General features: G+C 42.0%; 1 protein-coding gene across 1 annotated transcript in view; it reads right to left on the bottom strand.

Moving 5' to 3' along the window:
• Window positions 1–19,664, bottom strand: part of tcf4 (transcription factor 4) — a 262,295-nt gene extending 242,631 nt beyond the window's left edge. Inside the window, exons 1-2 of the mRNA XM_030436622.1 lie at window positions 19,022–19,664; window positions 13,322–13,394 (exon numbers count right to left, since the gene is read on the bottom strand). Coding sequence (XP_030292482.1) covers window positions 13,322–13,394; window positions 19,022–19,093 — 145 coding nt within the window. The 5' untranslated portion in view covers window positions 19,094–19,664. The remainder of the gene's footprint in view (window positions 1–13,321; window positions 13,395–19,021) is intronic.
• Between the last annotated feature and the right edge of the window lie 581 nt (window positions 19,665–20,245).

Below are 20,245 nucleotides of genomic sequence, written 5' to 3'. Positions count from 1 at the left end.
GGACGAACCATCACACTGCCTTCCTCCTCTGTCCCACCCCTAACTCTGAAACAGATGGTTTAACCCGCTGATCTCTCTGGTGTGAAGGTTCAGTGTTTCCCTGGAAAGTCGACTCACATCATAACTGTACATTAAACACCTCGAACGAACAAATCCATACAAGGCAACGCACATGCAATTGGGAAATCGATTTTGTTCAAGTTCACTTGTGTATGAACAACTTGGAAAAAAGGGAGGAAGGAAACGGGATGAAGAGGAATCATATGCTGAGAACGGGCAGGGAACAGGATTATTTTAATGTATAACACGCTGAGATAATTCTTGTTATACAACGTAGAATTCTTGTTTTGATGTAAACTGCTGAATGTGTTCGAGGCAAACGAAGAAAGGGAAAAAAAACGCATCACAGCGTCTCTTTCAGTAGTGACCGGCATGTGGGCTGTGACTTCTCCTTCGTCATCGTCATATCCTCCGTCCTCTCCCTCATTTCCCTACTGATCACTCCTCTCACCCCTTCACCTCCAAATTCTTCTCTCAGACGGAGCAGAGTTTGTGTCTGTTTTCACTCCTCCCGCCCACAGTACTGTTACTTTCAGGATACGTTAGGTTACCCTGTATTGCCATCATTTGACTCGTGCGAGTTGTACGACACATGTTATAGGACAGTTTGAATGGACGGTGTCAGCGTTCCAGGGATAAAAGGACCATGTTAGCTCAACACCTGCTTGCTTTCTAGCCTTGTGTTGAGTGGTATTGAACTACTGAAAAAAATAGGCATATTGCTGACCCTCACAAAAGGCATACTAACAGTTACTGTACAATGTAACTTTAGCATGTCATGTTTATTTCATTGTTATAATGTTTTATTATATCCTTGGAAAACCATCCTTCCAATCACTTTTTAGCAAACTATTTACTTAGTGCTACATCTCAGGGTGCTTCTCAGTGAAGAGCACAATCAGCCCTGAGGTCAGATTTGAGTGTGCACATGCCTCTGTTTTGCACTGGGGTCAAAAGGGGGGGGGGGGGACTGGAAGAGGAAATGTGATACAAGAGCAGGATGAAACAGCAAATGTTGAAGGTTGGAAGGAAAGGCAAATAAAAAAAAAAAATGTAAAAAATAAACAAATGACATGACCGCAGGATGTTTTGCACTTGTACACAAAGGGCCTCGATAGGTCAGATGAATTGTAAAAACTTTCTTGTGATGTAACCGGCGACACTGTGAGGACAATATGTGAGTCAACAACAGCTTGCTGGTGGAGTTGAAGCGAGGGGGCTTTCGTAGGAGGAGGAGGAGGAGGAGGAGGTGGATGAATGGGTGGAAGGGGAAGAGAACAACAGCAGGAGAACAAGGATGATGATGAGGAAGGCAAAGCAGGCAAAAGCAGGAAGACACTGAGGGGATGGGAGAGTAACATGAAAGACAGACTAATGATGGACAGACAAACAACAGAGGAAGAAAAGGCAGAGGTTGAAAGGGGAAAGAAGGAAAGAGGGTGACGAGGAAGCCGAGAAAGGAGATAAAAAAAGGACAAAAGTAAAGTGAAAAGAAAAGGCAAGAAAGAAGAAAAGATGACAAAAGGTGGAAGGGAGGAAGAGGGAGGCGGATAAGAGAAAGGGTAAACATATCAAGGTGGAAGAGGAGAAGAATGATGAAGAGGAAGACCAGAAGGAAAGGAAACACGAGGAGTGTGACAAGTAGGCAGGTAGGGGATAAAGGAATGAAATGAGGCAGGAATGAGAAGGAAGGGGAGGAAGACGGACAAAGTGAAGGAGGCTGATGAGGAAGAGTGGTAGGGACAGGATGAAGAACAGAGGGAGGTGGAGGAGTGGCGATGGGGCAAAAACAGCGAGGAGAAAGAGGGTAAGAGGACGAAGACGTAGGTGGAGTCAGCTGCCGCTACTGCGACATGTCTGATTCTTCTCAATTAACAGACGCCATTTTCACATAACACACCTCTTCTGCCTTCACTTTAGCCACTTACACTCCTTCACACACACACACACACGCACACAAACAAACACACACATACACTGATTCATACACATATTCTTAACCCTCAATTGCCACACACACCTCAGGCAAACGTACAAGTTTCAATGGCGAAATTAAACCCCCAAAACAGTTTAGCTTGCCACACACTTGCACTTACAAGCATAAACACAAACACACACACACACACACATGCACACACACACATATACACACTGCCGCCTCCCAGAATAAGTTGGCTGTCTCTAATTGGAGTGGTGTTTGTTGCGGAGAGGTGTTGAGCGCCGCTGTAATTGCCAGGCAGGCTGGTTGACGTTCCCTGTCTCTTTATTTCTTAAGGACTGGGTAATTAGGCACGGTGACTGCGATTGTGCCGCCACTGCCGCCGGTGCGAGCGAACAGGTGTGGCAGCGAGCGCCGAACACGCGACACCGCAGCAACGTCACAGACCGACCGCAGAGAGAGAAGAAGGCCTTTTTTGCCGGTGACGAGGAGGCCCGGAGCTGTGAGGTTTCACCAAAGGAAGGACTTAAACCATGTTCACCACGGGGGGCGGGGGAGCAGGTATTCAGTCACCTTCAGCTGATTGGAGGAGAGGAAACGAGCAAATTGTGTGACTGAGTGGGAAAAGAAAAGATATCAAAACCATTGAATAAAACTAATAACCCCAAAAGACTAAAAGGAAGCGGGGGCTTTGACCTGTTCACCTTATTCACCACCTTAGTTAAGTGTGTCGACGTGGTAACACTGGCTGATCAGCACTAATCGCAAAATACAGCTGAGGCTGATGGGAAAGCTGATTAGCCTTTGTTGGTATTTGATCATACAGCACATGATGGATGAAGAGTCAGGAGATCACCACACCTGACCCAATTTCATGGTAATCCATTCAGTGTTTATGACATTCAACGAAAATTGCATCTATAAACCTCTCGGTGGCGCTATAGGAAAAGACTAAGGATCCCAAAAGTTTTCGTTCTCCGGGGACAATGAATACCTCGACCAAATTTCATGACCACATGTTAAGATATACCATACTTTTGTCCGGACCAAAGTAGGCTAGTGGGTCAGCTGTCTGATATTGCTATTACTAAAGCTAGCTAGCCTGTAGTATGGCAAACAAAAACACATGGCGTGTGTTGAGCATTAGTCATACAAACCCCATTTCCCAAAAAGTTGGCACGCTGTAAAACATAGCCTGAATAAAAGACAATGTCATAATTTGCTAATCCTTTTTGACATGTTCAATTCAAAACGGCACAAAGACAATGCATTTAAGGTATTACCCCATCAGCTTCATTGATTTTGTAAATATAAGCTTATTCTGAATTTGGTGAACGTTTCAGACAAGTTGGGACAGGGGCAACAGAAGACTGGAAAATTGCGGAATGCTCCGCAAACACCTGTTTGGAACATTCCACAGGTAAACAGGTTCCAGTCAACAGGTGATAGCATCATGATTGGGTATGAAGGGACTTCCTTGAAAGGCTCAGTCACTCACAAGCAATGACGGGGTGAGGTTCACTTTGTCAAACATATGATTGTATAAAGGAGACCACTACGTGGGCTCAAGAACACGTCATAAAACCATTGTTGGTGAAAACAAAATGATTGATTCTGTTTTTATTTACATTTTCCAAAGGGTCCCAATCAATCTTTGTCAGTATTTTCCAACAAGTAAAGACATGAACACTTGGCTGCCTGTTACATAATGTTTAGTGTTGTTTTCTTTCTTTCTTTTTCTTTTTTTTGGTAAAAATGTTGCCTTGCACCACTTACAAAACTGATCAACGATGATGAACACCTATTCAGGGGGGTCATATATACATTCTCACAAACAGAGAAACAGAAGCCGTCTTGTGGGCACCATATTACCATGGCTACTGATGGCTACTAATACTTACTGATTGGCTCGCAGGTATCTGTTCAAATGTTTTACTGGGATATTTTAACATCAGAGTCTGAATGCATGAAATTGTTATGACCACACTGTCTGTCCAAAGAAAAAAAAATGCAGAAATAAGAATTCCCTAATTCAGGATTAACTTCATCAGTTCACACACAGTACAGTAACTGCTGATGGTAGCAACTGTCTGTGAGATCTACTTTACTCACTGTTGACAGTGAACAGCATGAAAACAAAATCAGTCAATGTTAATAACTGTCAATAAGTGAAATGAAAAGCCAATTCGGTCCAATAATCAGGCTAACATTGTTGTTGCTCAGGAATGTGTGGACAATAAATAGCTGAAATGCACTGTTCATACTAAACCTATAAATAGGTATCTTTAGAAAAACAACACTTTTTTATATTCACCCCTTTTGTAGCCCTATTTGCACAATAAATGTGAGCGAAAAAACATTTCTGCAAAACCACAAATAAGTAGGACGCAACCGTTCTTTTTGTTGCAATTTTAGGATGCTGCGCTTACGCTCTGCTTAGGTTTACACATAAAAAGCACTTGGTTAGGGTTCAGAAAAGATCATGGCTTAACTTAAAATACTTGTTTTGGTCACCACAATCACAGATGGAGATGGTCCATGAACAATAGCCAGTTTTGGTCAGCGGAAATGTCCCACGGCGTCCTTAAAAATATCCGACTCAAACTGCGGTTGGAAGTTTTGCAGCCTTGTTGGCTTGCGATTAACGACACCGCCATCCCCTGCATATCCTGATGGGAAAGTTGCCATAGTAGGCATTACATTTGAACGTTATATGCCACAACTGGTACAAATGTCAACCTTGGATGCATCTGTGGTTTGCAGAAACGTTCACTGCTAACATTATATTCAGGCGACTAGGCTGAAACCTGACAGCTGAACCATCAATCAAATAATATACTAACGAACAAGGCGTCAGTAGAAGCCCTGAGCTTATCCCTCTTATGGTATTGGTGAATCCAGCATTGCTGAAAGAAATACTACTCAACCCAAAACACCAGGACCACTCAGTTCAAGTCAAACTAAAGAGCTGCACTCAGTTAAAGGTGACTCAAAGAAACCACACTGAACAAAATAACTAATCTAAACTGAACAGCCCAGACCAGCTCAGCACATCTCAGCGTCGTCTTTGGGGAAAACATATGGAGCTCCGACTCGCTAGCAAGCCGGCCCGCCGAAGCAAGCGGCACGTCAATCTCCTGAGCTTTGAAAGAAAACACACAAATCCACGCCGAGTTCTCACAGACGCTAACCTTGAAATCACTGCCATTATTAGCAGAGTCATTATTAGCATTAGAAAAGCAAATGGGGCTAATAATATTTGCCATTATGGCTAAAAACGCCTATTAATCCCTAATCCGCACCACAATTAAGAGCATGGCTGGGTGTTTTTGTGAGTCGTTCTGCAATTCCTTGCCGGGGAAACGAGACAATTTAACAGCCTCAGAGGCAGAGAGAAGGTGGGAGGGTGAGGTATTAAGCAACTGGCTCGTGCTCTCCATCTCTATTTTGAAAGCGATCAGCCGGGCTGTCTTTGAGTGACAGGCGTGACAGAGGCAGATTTGACTGGATAGAGACAAGAGGGTGGTGGTGGGGGCGTCGCTCGCTGCGTCGAAGCGCGTTATCAGTCTCGGTACAAGTGCATCAAATCAAACGGGAGAGGGGATATTATTAAAGCAGCCCCCTTTTTTCTCCGCTGTGAACTGTGACTTAATAAGCTATGCCAATTAGGGGAACAAAAATCAGGCATGCCATCGGGGCTGTATCTACCCTTGCCCAAATTTCTCTGCTAATGCGTGAAGCTCACTGGCAGAGGCGACGGCGCTGCTGTGTTTTTTCAGTTTGGCTTTGACGCAAAAGGGAAGAAGAGGAAGAGGTGGAAGGTTGGACAAAAATAATATAAAACAGGATAAGGCTGATTGATTTTGGGATTGTCTCCCAGAGAGTGGATGTTTGCACAGCAAATATTATATATTCCCCTTACTGCCAACTAATCCCGTGCAGGAACCCACAATGAATGCAACTTACTAACTGATTTACTTATTGCAAATTTCAATATTGTTGTTTATCACATTTCTGCAAATGCTCTTAACATGTCTTTGGTTTGGCCACTTAATGCACAGAGTGGAATAGACCTAAAAACTCTCAGCAAACGTTTAATAGATTCATGTATGACTTTGCAAACACTTGCAGTATCTTGATATATGTCATCATCACAAAAAATCCATATCAAATCCTGATAATGATGCTGACATATCACCCAGGTTAAACTTCAGATTTATCTCACAGCTCTAAGGAGTGTCCCCATTTCATGATTGGGAACCACAGCTGTATGTCCTTGACTGAAAACAGTTAAAACAAATTAAATATGTGCTGCTGTGTGAGCCACGTTCGATAAGAAGTACAGTGGCCAGCTGTTTGAGGAAATGACTGAGGTTGTGAGCTGTTTATAAGATTTACGGCACCAGTAGGAGCCACTGGGTTCCGGGCTCCACAGATTCTGTAGAGAGGTCATAAAGCATTGAGAGAGACTAAGTTGTGGTATTGACACTGAGTGGTTGTCTGTCTCAGTGTTTCAGTCAGGTCTTGATGGGCGTACACTGCTTCTCACCCAATATTAACTCAGCGTAGGTCACGGCTGATTGGAATAATGGGAGGTTTTGGTCTGTTTATTTACAGCATTTGTTGAAAACCAGAAGAATTTCGTAGTGTTCTTCTATTATACTTTCCTTCTCGGTGGCGGAGGTATGCACTCTACTCAGTGCCATTCAAGCACTCATTATTTTTTTCTTTTCCTTTCTTTCTATCCTCAGTTTTTCTTCCTAACCTGTCTTCTTCTTTCCTTCATCTCTTTTCCTGTCTTTCTTTACTTCGTTAATTTCTCCCATCCTTTATTTTTTTCTTCATCAGTTCCTTCTTACCTTTCCATTTTTTCATTTTTTTTATTTCTTCATTCTTTACATTTCCTTTTTTTTTACATCTTACCATTTCTTTCCGTTTTTTGTTTCTTTTCCCTTCCTTTCACCTTCATAATTTTCTTTCCTGCCTTCCTTCCTTCCTGCTTTGCTTCCTTTCTTTCTTCCTTTTTTAGTTCCCTCTCACCTTTCCCTTCTCCCTTCCTTTTTTTTTTTCGTTTTCTTTGTTTCTTTCTGCTGACACTTGAGGAAACACTTCCTCTGTCTCCCGTTGCCAACTTTATGTTCCATGGCAACCGGGATGATGGTTTGCCCTCCTGCCCCAAAGCTCCCGTCCCATCCCCCACTTTGGTCCCAACAAGACACACACACACACACACACACACACACATGCACATTCACACACACGCATTCAAAACCTCTTCAAATCTCTCAGACACACATTTTTATGCCCAACATTCATTCTCCTGTGAACACAGGCATTTACTCTCTCTCTCACACTCACACTCACACTCACACACACACACGCGGACCCACACACACCTCAGTCCCCTTCCAACACCACTGACAGGGAGACAAACAGCGGATCTGAGAGGTTATAACAGCGTTAAAAAAAAGAGGAAAAACACCGAAACCAGCCAAGACCTGAAATAGACGAGTGGCGGTGGCAGCGGTTTTGACAGGCAGAGTGAAGCCGCTCGCTGAACGGCTCCATCCAGGAGGAGATTAGAAACACACACAGAGTTTGAAGTGTGCATTATCTTTCCAGGGATGATCCCAAAATAAACAACAACAACGGCAAAATCTCCCAATAATTAAAACGCCTAATCCACTTCCTGGTTGGCGATGACCGTGGGCTGAGCGTGTCAGCTGGGACTCGTGGGGATTGTGCGGCGTTTATGTTTAGACTCTTTTGTGCTTTAAGGTGAATTTATCGCCAAAAATACGAGGACTTACACCGAACGGGGAGAGGGCTTCAGAACTGAAATTTATTCACAGCATTGTGTGCGGCTTGTCATTTCAAAATTCAACCTCTACGTGAGGCATGTTTGGATAAAATGTCACTCCTTGTCCTCAAAAGCATCAGATAAACCAAATCCTAAAACCTGTTTTTATTCCTCTGCCTCGCCGCATGACTGACATGTTATTTTTACACAAGCCTTGTGTTCCCCGCTTTCATCCACGCTCTTGTCTCCTTTATGTCCTGATTTCGCTGTAGATGTTGTGTTTTTTAAGCCACGTTCGGCAACCTCCACCTATTTACAGAAGAATTTACGGATGAACTGTGTACTTTGTGCTTCCTGTGTGTGATGTAAAAGACTGTGTCTGTGGTGCAGGGTGGGTCTCATCTCTTTACTAACTTATTTTCCTTAAACTTAAACTCTTTCACAAATGAATGCAATGTCTTATTCTGTAAAGGTTCTGTCAGTAAAAAAAAGTTAAATTTTAAATTATTTTACCAAGAGGACCTTTTCGGGGAGTTTTTTTAAAATTTTCTTTATTTTTAGTATTCATATATTGGTTGTACATAATATATGCAGCCCCAGAGCCTTCCTATACTTTACCAGTATAGTTCAGTCGTGGTTTTGTCCGTCATTAGTTAAAAGCAGTCGAGTTTCCATCCACGTTTTTGAAAATTTGAAAATTTTGAAAATGTTGCCAATTTTCCAAAAGCTTGCTAAAAGCAAAAGTGAGTTAATGCACATTTTCAAGCCACTACCGTTATTATAATACTAGGAGTCGAGTGCAGCGAGAGAAGAGACTCGACAGAAAAAACTGTCGTAATTAAAAGAGTGCACGTCAAACCTCAAAGCCTGAAACAAATAAAAAATAATGTCGACATCAAAATACTGCAAATTCAACCGGTTGTAAAAAATGATACTGAAGACTTGGGTTAAAAGAACATTTTAAATCTGATTATGAGAGTAAATAAAAGTGTACGGGTGTTAACTGAGACTTTGCAGGGCTGGTCTAAGCATCCCCACATACGCTCCACCATCCAATTAGTGTACAAATAAGATGAATTACAACAGTTCACGTTGGTCCTTCCGATGTTGGCTTATAAAGCAACAACAAAAACTGAACAGGACATTCAAATTCAGTCATTTTTTTAGATCAGGGCATTTTAAAGAATTGCATGCTTTCTCCTCTGACAGGGAAAACTTTAACCCCTTGAGGTCATAACACTTTCTCAAATCCATTTGGATCAGGATCACTTCGTAGTTCTTGAAGAGTTGACATCTTGGAGATACAAAACATTTTTGCATTCTTGTTCACCAGTTTTGGGGCCCCGTGGTGGCCCCTGAACCGCTGTCAGGTCCAGTTTAGGCCTTAAGCCAAAACATCTCTGTTTAGATTTTACAATACCAGATAAACTGATATCAATGGATAAAGATACGATAAGATAAGATAAGATAAGATAAGATAAGATAAGATAGGATAAAATTAGATTAATTGCTCACACAAGAGGAAATTAAATTGTTGAAAGTGATGAGTATACTCGACAGGAATGAACGTGAATGTAACATTTCATCTTTAACTACAGCTCCAAATGTTTTTTTTTTGTTTTTTTTTTTTAAACTTGTCTGATATCTATTACTATTACCCTGAACCTTTCTGGACCCAGTTTAGTGTTGGTGCGTCCCGTCCCCTGGCCTCGCCCCAGCCTTTTGAAACCGCTGCTCTCGTGGCTGTGGAGGTCTATAGAGTTCTAATTAGCTGCATTCACAAACAGCGCCGGGCTCATCAAAATGCCGAGGCCTGCAGAAAGCCACAGCAGGGGTGAGCAGAGTGTGTGTGTGTGTGTGTGTGGGTGTGTGTGTGTTAGTGTGTGTGCGCACGTGCGTGTGTGCTGCATCTTGTACATGCGGGTGTTTCGTTGTGTGTGCACGAGAAACAGAGTGTGATTTGTGCGCAGGGATGAGTGCGTGCGTGCGCGACACCAGTGTGTGTTCCTGTATCAAAAGCAAAAAAAGCACAAAAAAAAAAACCCACAACAATCTCAAAATGAAGATACACATCGAAGCAGCAAGCCGAGGCCTAACAACCGCTACAAATTCTACATGAACTGAGTCTCTTTTTTTCCCCAGAATCGGAACATTTGTCGCCGTTCCTCACATTTGTATGCACGGCACGGGAGCAAACAACACCAGCGGAAAAACCGTGGAGCACAAACAACAACAACAACCACATAACGAAGCAGTAAACAAAGAAGACGTCTCGACATCTCTCTGTTTTCCAGCCAACAAACAAAATGGCTTCCGAACGCCGTTTATGGGCAAATAACACGAGCGGGAGCAACAGAAACGACCCGGCTGTTTTTTTTCTGTGAAGAGCTTCCAGGAATGATTTAAAAGGGAGAAGTATCGCCCGGCTCTGAAGGGACGCAGGTTGTGCTCATCTCGTAAAGACTGCGGATGTGACAGAATATGACACATGTAGTAGAATAACGTGCTCTGAAATACATGGGGGAAATACAGTAGGACCTGCAACCTCATGTGTGATCAAAGCAGAGGTCAGATAGAGAACGAATAGAGACGGGAGGATCAGGAAAGAAGTGGAACAGAGTGGAGAATTTGGGTTAATTATAATATCACTGTCTACCACATACTCATTGCAACTATTGTCAATATATATAACAATATTTGACATTTTGATATATTTAGCAACCAAATAACTAGCGCACTAAACATCTAAAAGACTACCAAACTCACTTGTTTCACCTTTTTTGAAGCTTTAAAGGCGCAATATGTGAGAATCTTAGTCGCATTTTAGTACATTTTCAACAGCGAAGAAAATAACATTTTGAATATAGTCAGAGTATAGTCCGTGTACTGTGCCGCAGAGATGTCTACTGAATGCTAACATGCTAACCGGCTAGCGCCAGCCCGTGTTGTATGAGTGTAACTACTTTGTACCCTGAGAAGAAACAAACTTACACATATCTATATTTCCATAAAAATACAACCGGGCACAATCTGAATTCAAGTTTCTTTCTTTAACTGAACCAGGACAATCTTTATCGCCTTGTTTACTCATAGTAAACACACAAGAAACAAGGCCAATTTTAATACACTGCACCTCTAATGATATAGGCAAAAAGTACAAGAGCAGCTCTCAGCAGTCATTGCACATGGCACACTACATCATCACGCCATGATCAGTGATTTAAAGATTATCCTTTTTTTTTTTTTTAAGTGGAACGACTCAGCTAGGAGAAACACATCTGCACATAAACACAACTTTCTGACTAACTCACTAAGCAGGCGTTCGGACTGTAAAATGGAGCCGTTAACTGGTATGAATCCACAGGTAACGTATGCTTGCATGTGTTTAATTCACCACCACAGCACTTTGTCAAATGATGTCACATTGTGGTCTGGAAAAGTAGAGCCAGGTTCAACTCTTTATGCCAGATGATACTGAAGGATGTTTGCAGAGCCCTCTTTGTCATAGCCCCGCCACATCGCTGGAGCGCACTGACTCAAATGAAGTCAGTCTGAACGTGACCTAACTTACTGACTGACCTGATCAAATGATAACACACTGATAGACTCTATTAATGATGAACTCACTCACTGGTTTCTAGACTGACTGGATGGACAAATGAATGAATGAATGAATGAATGAACGCAGGGCTCAGTGTGTCACTGGAAAAGCACTGACTGACGCATGAAGTACTTTTACCAGCTCCCTTGCTAATATGGTAACTGACTGATCCGAATAGAAGCACAAATGAATGGGTGAAGGTATGACACATCAATCACTCACTAACGAAGTGACTCACCGACTGACTGGATGACTGGGAGAATGAATCTTGACTGGCCTCACCATCCCATTATGATTCACCTGTCAACGATCCGCATGCACGATTCACATCCTCACGTTTGTGCACATGGCCAACTTCTCATCAAACAACACAACCAGTCAGATAAACCCAACTCTGTTTTTATTGAGAAAGTCCACTCATAACCAGACTAGACCAGTCTACAATATAAAGAGCTGCATCCTCTCAATCCCAGCATCAGTGTGACCCGCCTCGGCACATAAACGTTCGTAAAACAGAGTGTCAGTCAGCCTGCAGTGCATTACAAGTGTGCTGTAATGCAAAAAAATATATTTGATGTGACAAACATCATAAACACGACTCTGCTGTACACACCTCTCCATGAGCTGGGTAGCAACGTTGACAGGGCTTCATCAATTCTTGGCTGAATAACTGTTCTCTCTGTGTTCTTTACGGTTGAGGATGTCAGCTCAGGGTCGAAAAACAGCTAGCGTGATTCCTCAAATTCGTTGTATTGTGCCTAATTGTTGTGGGGCTAATTTTACACACACAACCTTCCACGATGGACCCTGGAATCGAGAACATTCCACACCTCTGGTGAATTAATCGATAACACAATGCCTACACACTGACCGACTTTTTTCACTAGATTACCCCTCAACGATGCACTGACTTCACGAATGTAACACAACACCACTGACTGCACAGTTTAACGTCACATTCAGACCATCACATCCATAACATTTCAGAGTCAAAGCCACCGCGTTCCACCACCGATTGAACCAAACTGTGCCTGCTCCACACCATCAACACCACTGTGTATAGAGAAACCCAGTGAACAGATCTGCGCACACACACGCACACACACACACACACGCACACATACAGAGGCAGGAAAGAATGAGAGCAGTGAATCAGAAAAACAGGAAGTCTCCTTCAGGAATGAATTTGAGCAGCTGAAAAACAAACGTGTTGCCCCGAAATACAGAAACATGAAAAAATCACAACATCACCTCATGGCTGTATTTTACACCACGGCGCTCATACTGCATGTCATTTACTGTGACGTACTGCAGGAACGTACACAATAAACATCAAACGTGGTCACATGTTATGAAAGGCCACCTCGCTGGTCAATGTCAATACACTGAGGAAAGTAGTCCCCAAGAATTGCACCATTTCCTCCAGTTTGAGTAGACATTTGCTAAAAAAAACTACAGTGACCAGCTGTATTTACATCTTCTAAGGGAATCAATGGGCTCAGGAATGCCACAGACAGGACAGGTAAGTATTAGGATAGATGAACATGTGACCACAGCCATACACTTAACCTCACTGTTGGAGCAATATTTGACATTTTAGTGCAAAAGACAAGCAACCAGCTCAACAACAACACCAACACGGAGAGTTTGAATAACACACGAGCAAGATAGAGTTTATAAAGACAAATCCTGCTGTTTTTCCAAGTCTTCTCAAAATGAAAAAAAAAAAAAATCCACAAAGCAAAAGAGCATCAAATCAAAATACCGCATCTGCATGTACAGGATATGGTTACCAACACAAGAAAATTCAAACAGCAAGCGAAGCAGCAACGAGCAGGTGTAAAAGGGGGTGGGGGGGGGGGACTGAGTGAAGGAAAAGAGAAGAAGAAGAAGTAGGGAAAAAAAGGAAAGGGTGACGTACTTGAGCCGGAGAAATGTCCGCTCCCCAGGGAGGTCGGCCCGTTCTTTCCACTGCTAACAGGAGGGGAAAACATCTACAAGACAAACAGAGCGCACATTACCTCGGAGAGCACTGACACTGCAGACAGCAAGACACATCTCTACAGAAACATCACTGCAGCTACACATGAGAAGCTTCATTCCAAAACGCCAGGGCAACATTTGGCAGCAAAATGCTGCGGCAGGACTCTAATCGCATTCCAATCAAATTAACAAGGAAATATCTTGAATTTTATGATCACTCATTTATCTTTACTTTCATTGTATCCAATCTTTTTTTTTTATTCTTCTGCTTTTTAAAATAGGAGATCTGTTGTTTTGGAAGGAAACTCTGTGTGATATTTATCAAGACTGCAAAAAGGCCATCATCACTGGGGCTGGGTATCAGGTGCTTTGGTACCAATACCAAAATGATATGATCTTTTCTATATCTTACTTAAAGAAATATAAATAGGTTTAAATTTGACAAAAGAAGCCAAAGTTTCACATTTCAAATGTTTTAGAAACACAAGAAATCATACAAGTATATTGCAGTCTGTGATTGTAAGATTTTGATTCTGATTTCAATCAAAATCTTTAAAAAATTATAAACTGCAATATTTCAAAGATGAATAAACAATTATAAATGTGACGAGGAATTAATGGCTGCAGAGGTGGGACAATGTCACAGGTTGTAAGTAAGCCTCAAATCTTTGCTGTCAAGTCTCAAGTGGTGACCAACAAGTCCTGGGTTTAAGTCTTAAGTCATGACAATGAAGTCCTACGAAGAGTCCAAGTTCAAAGTCATATCAATACAAACAAATCCTGAGTCAAGTCCCAGGTCAAAGCAAGTACAACCTACATCAAGTCACAAGTCAAGGCTGACAAATCCAACATCATGGAAGGTAAGTCTGAGTTTGATAGGAATACAGTTAAGTCCCAAGTCCAGGCCCAAGTCAGGTTCCATGGGAATACAGGTTAACATGAATACAAGCCCCAAATCAGAACGGATCCCTAGTCAAGTCCAAAAAGTCCCAAGTCAAGACTAACAAACCCAAAATTAAAACAGGTGTCAAGATGTATGGAAAGACAGAAGTCCTGAGTCAAGTCCTAGGACAGGGACACCCTCAGTCAATGCATGTTGATGTTTTGTTGACTGACCACAGCAGTAAAAACTCTTAAGTCCATATTCAATATGTGTATATGTGCACTGGAGGCTTCAAATTTCCACATCAGCCTTGTGTATGCTGAATATTAGAACCGGATTGGCTCCCAAATCATGCTTGTAGGTCCGCCTCTTAAAATCCGATTTTTTTAAATGAACACTGGGAAAATTAACAATTTGAAAAGCCTTCTAGTGTCAAACTCTTCACGTATATCTTTCTTCACAGTGAAGCTCAAACATTCAACTGGAGCACACTTTGACTGGAAGAGACTTAGGAATTCTAAGTCATTCCAATAGCTAGAGTGTAAAGTCAGTAGTCATTGGTGTTAAAGTCAGATATTAAAGTCAAAGTCCTCAGATTTGTGACTTGAGTCTGGCTCTGGTCCATGTCATGACTGAAGTCCACACCTCTTGAGTGGTTTCAATACTTTGGACACATCTGGATCTGAACTCAAAGCGTATGGATGTTCGATACCCAGCCGTAATGATCACACAGACTCTCTGCTCAGAGCTGAAAGCAGATATGAAGAGTTCATTTTCCAAAACACTGTGGGAACATTTTTTTTTGGGAAGCATCAAATACCTCATCCAGCATCTGTGAAATATAAACAGGATGAAATCAATCACCTGCTCACCTTAATCATAAATGGGTTTTCAATCACTTTCATTCATGTCACTTTTGCCAAATGTTGGACGGCTCATTTTGGAAGGAAACACTTCATATCTACTTCATATCTGACTTGAACATATGAGATAATCATCAGAAATAGTGACCATCTGCTCTATACATCTACAGGAAAATCAAGCCCACGTAAAGACTGAGACTGAAGCTGAATGCTGAGTCCTGCTGTTTTACTGTAAGAGCTACTGTAAAGCTTCACAGGAGAACAGTTCACATTGTCAAAGTGAGACATCTGACCCCGGCTGATAACCTCTCTGGATAGACATCAGGCCTGCGTGTCGGCGGCGTTTGATGGTGGAATCTCAGTGATGGTGAACACACTTTCAGATGCTAAAAGCTTTTCAGGATTTGAGGTTTTGAGGGGAGATTTTTTTTTCTTCTTTCGAGTCGACCGCTATATAAGCAAATTAGACCCTGACTAAAACAATAGATGCTTCATCTGTCATTGTTCTTAACACAGCCTGTGGGGCCTTATAAGTGCGTCTCTCGGATAACGAGGCTCCTCGCGCATTCGATCTCCCTCGCGGCTGCCGATGAATAAAGAGGAAACAAATGTTTTGCGAGCCGAAAGATCTAATTCTGATTATCAGGTCTATCGATATCCCAGTCGAGGCACTTTGAGCTGCTGGTGTCAGCTTGTGGGCGTGCAAAGACAGATGATCGCATAAATTAATGGGACGGGCCTGCGTTTATAATGAGAAGAGAGGCACTGTCGCTGCTGCTGCCCTCCTTTGTTTGAACATTGTTTTCAAGAAATAGAATTTAAGACGGGCTGATTGACGTTTTTGGAAACCTGTGAAAAATGAGACCCGGGACAAATGTCTGTAATATTCCTGTGATGTAGCACAGACACTCGGGTTCATGTGTGTGCTACAAAAAAAAAAGAAGATTTTGTTGTACTTTATTCCATAATTATAATCTAATAATACTTCTAATGTGTGTGCAGCAAATGAGGAGTGTGTGGTGATTTAGCTTGACTTTATGGTCACCTGTGATATTACAACAGAGCTTTTCACAGTATTTGTTGCTATACAAAGGCTCTCTGTTCACATTATTAAAATAGTTGACACTCTTCCAGCAGAGGCTCACTCGTGAATGTAATGATCCTGGTTTAATACAATAGTTTGAAAAATATTAGATTATCATATGTCTCGATCATATGTTTTATGAATGTAACTGTTGTAGCTTTTTTGAATACATGTCACTTTAACATTCCCATAATATTCCTTTAATGTTCTTATGGAGACTTGAGGGAATGTGTGTCCATAAATGATGAGTTTGCAGTGATTTTATTGGACTTTGGTCACCTGTAATACCGCTATAGAGACTTAAACAATGTATTTATGGTACGGTCACGACAGCATTTTTTAAAATTATTATTATCATACTGCTATTGAGGCATGTTATGCATCTTTGGAAATCAATTCTGACAGAACAGATATCTGATTGTGTGTCATTTGTTAAAAATCGCAAAATACAACCCTATAAATTTCCTACAGCATTCAGAGATGATTGTGTTTGCTTACGGTATAGTGAGTGTACACATACCGTATGACCTATAGAGTTTCTACAAAATTGGAAAATGACTGTAGTGTGGTTATAAGTGATTAGTGTGTCAAGTTATATTCCTCTTTTAATAGCTTTGGAATTTATAAACAAAATAATATATCTTTAGGATATGTTTGCATCACGCCTACATCAGTTGCAGTGTGTGTGCAGGCCTCAGCCGTGATTCTATATTTATTTATCGCACTGACATTCCAATACAGATTTAAAGGTACGTTTACGGGTCTTTTACCTCCTTATTTCTGCGTGTCATGCAGCATCAGTCGCCTTCTTCGCTTACAGCAGCCTGATCTTTTGTGACATCACCGTGTTCACGCTGCCTCTCTGCGTTTCATAACAGGGTTTTATGTAAGTCCTACTGAATAAATGTTGCTATAACTTTCCTAAAGTGTTGTTGTGGAGCCTCGAGAGAAGGTGCGTGCCACTGCATAATGAGCGAGCAGTGATTTTTATTGGACTTTTGTCACCTATAATACCTCCATGGAGACTTTAACAATGTATTTGTGGTTAAACCTACACAGGCCTATATAACCACGACAGCAAACATTTGCAATTGTTAGAATATTGCGACCGAGCCACGATACACCGATGATGTCATTCTACGTCATCTGTTCAAAATCCCATAACAATGGCTGTATAATATTCCTATAGCATTCAGAGAATATTGTATTTATGGTATAGTGAGTGGATACACACAGTATGACCCTTAATAGTGAAAATAAATCACTAACACTGCAGCTGTGTGAGATAACTGTGCAGCTTGTATCGCCTTTAAATCTAAACATTCCAATAACATCTTTATAATATTCCCATAACACACAGTTGTGGTGTGTATGCCGGCCTCAGCTGTGATTTCATAATGTAATATATTTGTCTATTTATTACGCTGACACTCAAATACAGGCTGATATGTACATTTACGGGGCTTTTGTCTCCTATGTTTGAACCTCACGCAGCATCACCAGTCCCTCTCGACATTACGCGTTCATGGTGCCTCCTGTGATGTGTCTGAAATATTCCATGACTCCTCCAGCTCCACTTCCACCGCGTGCACACAGGCCTCAGCTGTGATCCAATTTGTTTATTGCGTTAACATTCCTTGCAGAAAACTTACGATATTGCATGAAAAATGCGGGTTGATTTTTCTCCTCCTGGATTTTTTTTTTTGTTTTTTTTTTTTGTGCGTCTCAAGACTTCATCACCCGCCTCATTCCCTCCAAGTAGTGTTAGGATACCATCGCGTTCACGCTGCCTCTCTCTCTATATATACGTTTCATAACAGGATTAATGAAAGTCCGTTTTCTCTCTCTCTCTCTCTCTCTCTCTCTCTCTCTCTCTCTCTCTCCTCAATTTGGAGTGTTTGGGATTTTTTTTTTCTCCCCCCCCCCTCCTCTTCAGAGCAAAAGTTGCTCCCGGAGGAGGAGAGGCGCAGAGAAAACATGGCCGAGAGCGGGGACGCTGTTTCCTGTCCGTCAAGTTCACAACACGGGCTGCTCCTGAACAAAAAAAAAAAGCGCAAACTTTTACGCGGAGTCGTGAGTTTTGGATATTGAACAGGCTGCTAAGGGAACATTTAACATGTCTCTGTCTCCCTGTCTGTCTGTCTGTCAGTCATGCAAAGGTTTCATGATCCCCTGTCGAGCCCTTTTTTGTGCATCTGAAATATTCGGTCCAGCCCGGCTGCATGGAGAGTGCAATGGAGCAGCTTATCAACTCACACAGACACGAACAAATAAAGCAAACATTTTTTTTCTTTTCTAAATCCTTAGCATGGACTGAAAATTAAAACAAAAAATTAAAATAATAATAATAATAATAATAATAATCAAGCTAACACATTAAGAAACAAAGGACTTAAAATGAGATATACTACCATGGATGTTGGGAACATTTTCAAATCGCTGTTTCGCATCTATAAGACAACAAAATTACTAATGCAGCATCACAATTCTCTGCACACACACACACACACACGTAAGGAAAAAAAGAAATTACAAAACCAACAATATGCACTGACTTTTTCTGCAAGTTACTCTACATAAACACAACTTTTTTTTTTCTTCTTTTTTTTTCCGTGCAAACAGTTGAAAAGACTGAGTGAGGTAAACAAAATAAAAAAACAGAATGCAGCTTATAGTTGCCGTTAAACAAGTAAACAGTGGCGGCTCTATGGAGCCCACAGGACGCGCTTATTCTCTTTCTACGGCGCCTGACTGTCACACTACTCATCATATTCATATTAACAGTAAGAAGAAGGTGGGTTTCCTTACCGCGCTGAAATCCAGTAAGTCACTCAGTTCCTTGTCTGTTCCCAAAGCTGCCATCCGCTGTTGATGATGCATTTTAGCAAAATCTCACGGACCTAAAAACATGGGAAACAAATGCAGAGATAGATAGACAGAACAGGATAGGTAGACAGATTGATAGATGGGGAGATAGAGGGAGGGAAGAGGAGAGAAGAGAGGAGGAAGACCTCGGCTTTCTTTTTTTTTTTCTTTTCTTTCTTTTTTCGCGCACCGCTCCGCTCCCGGATCTCTTTTTTCCTCCACAGCGAAATAAATCCAGTAAAACAACCTCAAAGCCTCGATCACAGATCTAGTTTTCTTTCATCCTCGGAGCACGGAGCTCAGTCCCGGGGTTCCTGGTTTTTTGGCAGCAGGAAATAAATCGCAAGAGAGCAACAAAAAAAAAAAAAAAAAGAAAAAAAAAAAAAGAACTGACAGGAAATAAAAGACTGGGGGCGACAGGACGGGAGTCTTTTCGCGTGTGTTTTGGTGTGTTTCCCCCCCCCGAGCCAAAGAAGTCCGACCTCTCCGCGCTAAGACGCAGCTCGTCCGCCGCGGCTGACTGTCAGGCTCACGCACGATATAAATAAATAACACACTGTGTCTCAGCGAGCCTCTCGGGGAGGAAAAAAAAAAAAAAGATCACCTCGCAAATGTGCACTGGCTGTTTTTTGTTGTTGTGCGTGTGTTGTGTCAGTGGGAGAGTCCGGGCAGGGTGAGCGCTGCTCCTCGCCGGGGCTCAGGGTGCCCTCCGCTCGGCTGCGGGTGCTGAAGATCCCCGGGTACGCAGGACGGATCCCATGTGCGTCTGGCACAGCCTCGGTGTGATAAATGTGTTCGTGCGGCCACCTAGCTTACATTCTCGTCTAACACCACCGCGCCGAGCACCGAGCTGCTGCTGCTGCTGCTGCTGCTTACAGGAGAGAGCGGCAAATCTGCAGGAAAAAATAAATAAATTTAGGAAGAAAAATCGGTTTGTTGGTTTGATTGATTGGCTGATTGGTGCGGTGATTGGCTGGTTTGATTTGGATTGGGTTAATTGGGCTAATTGGGGTTGGAAAAGGTGATTTTCTTCCCCCGGAAGGAACTGCGAAGGTGCATGAACCCTGGAGGAAATCAAACTTTCATGAAAATGATTGTAAAATGTTTATGTATTATTAATGAGTTGCATGTATTTATTTTATTGTGTTTATTTCGCATGTATTTTTT

Source organism: Sparus aurata, chromosome 12 (genome assembly GCF_900880675.1).
Source record: "Sparus aurata chromosome 12, fSpaAur1.1, whole genome shotgun sequence".
Lineage (NCBI taxonomy): Eukaryota > Metazoa > Chordata > Actinopteri > Spariformes > Sparidae > Sparus > Sparus aurata.
Note: the sequence above shows the minus strand (reverse complement) of the source record. Positions and strands in the feature narration are given on the sequence as shown.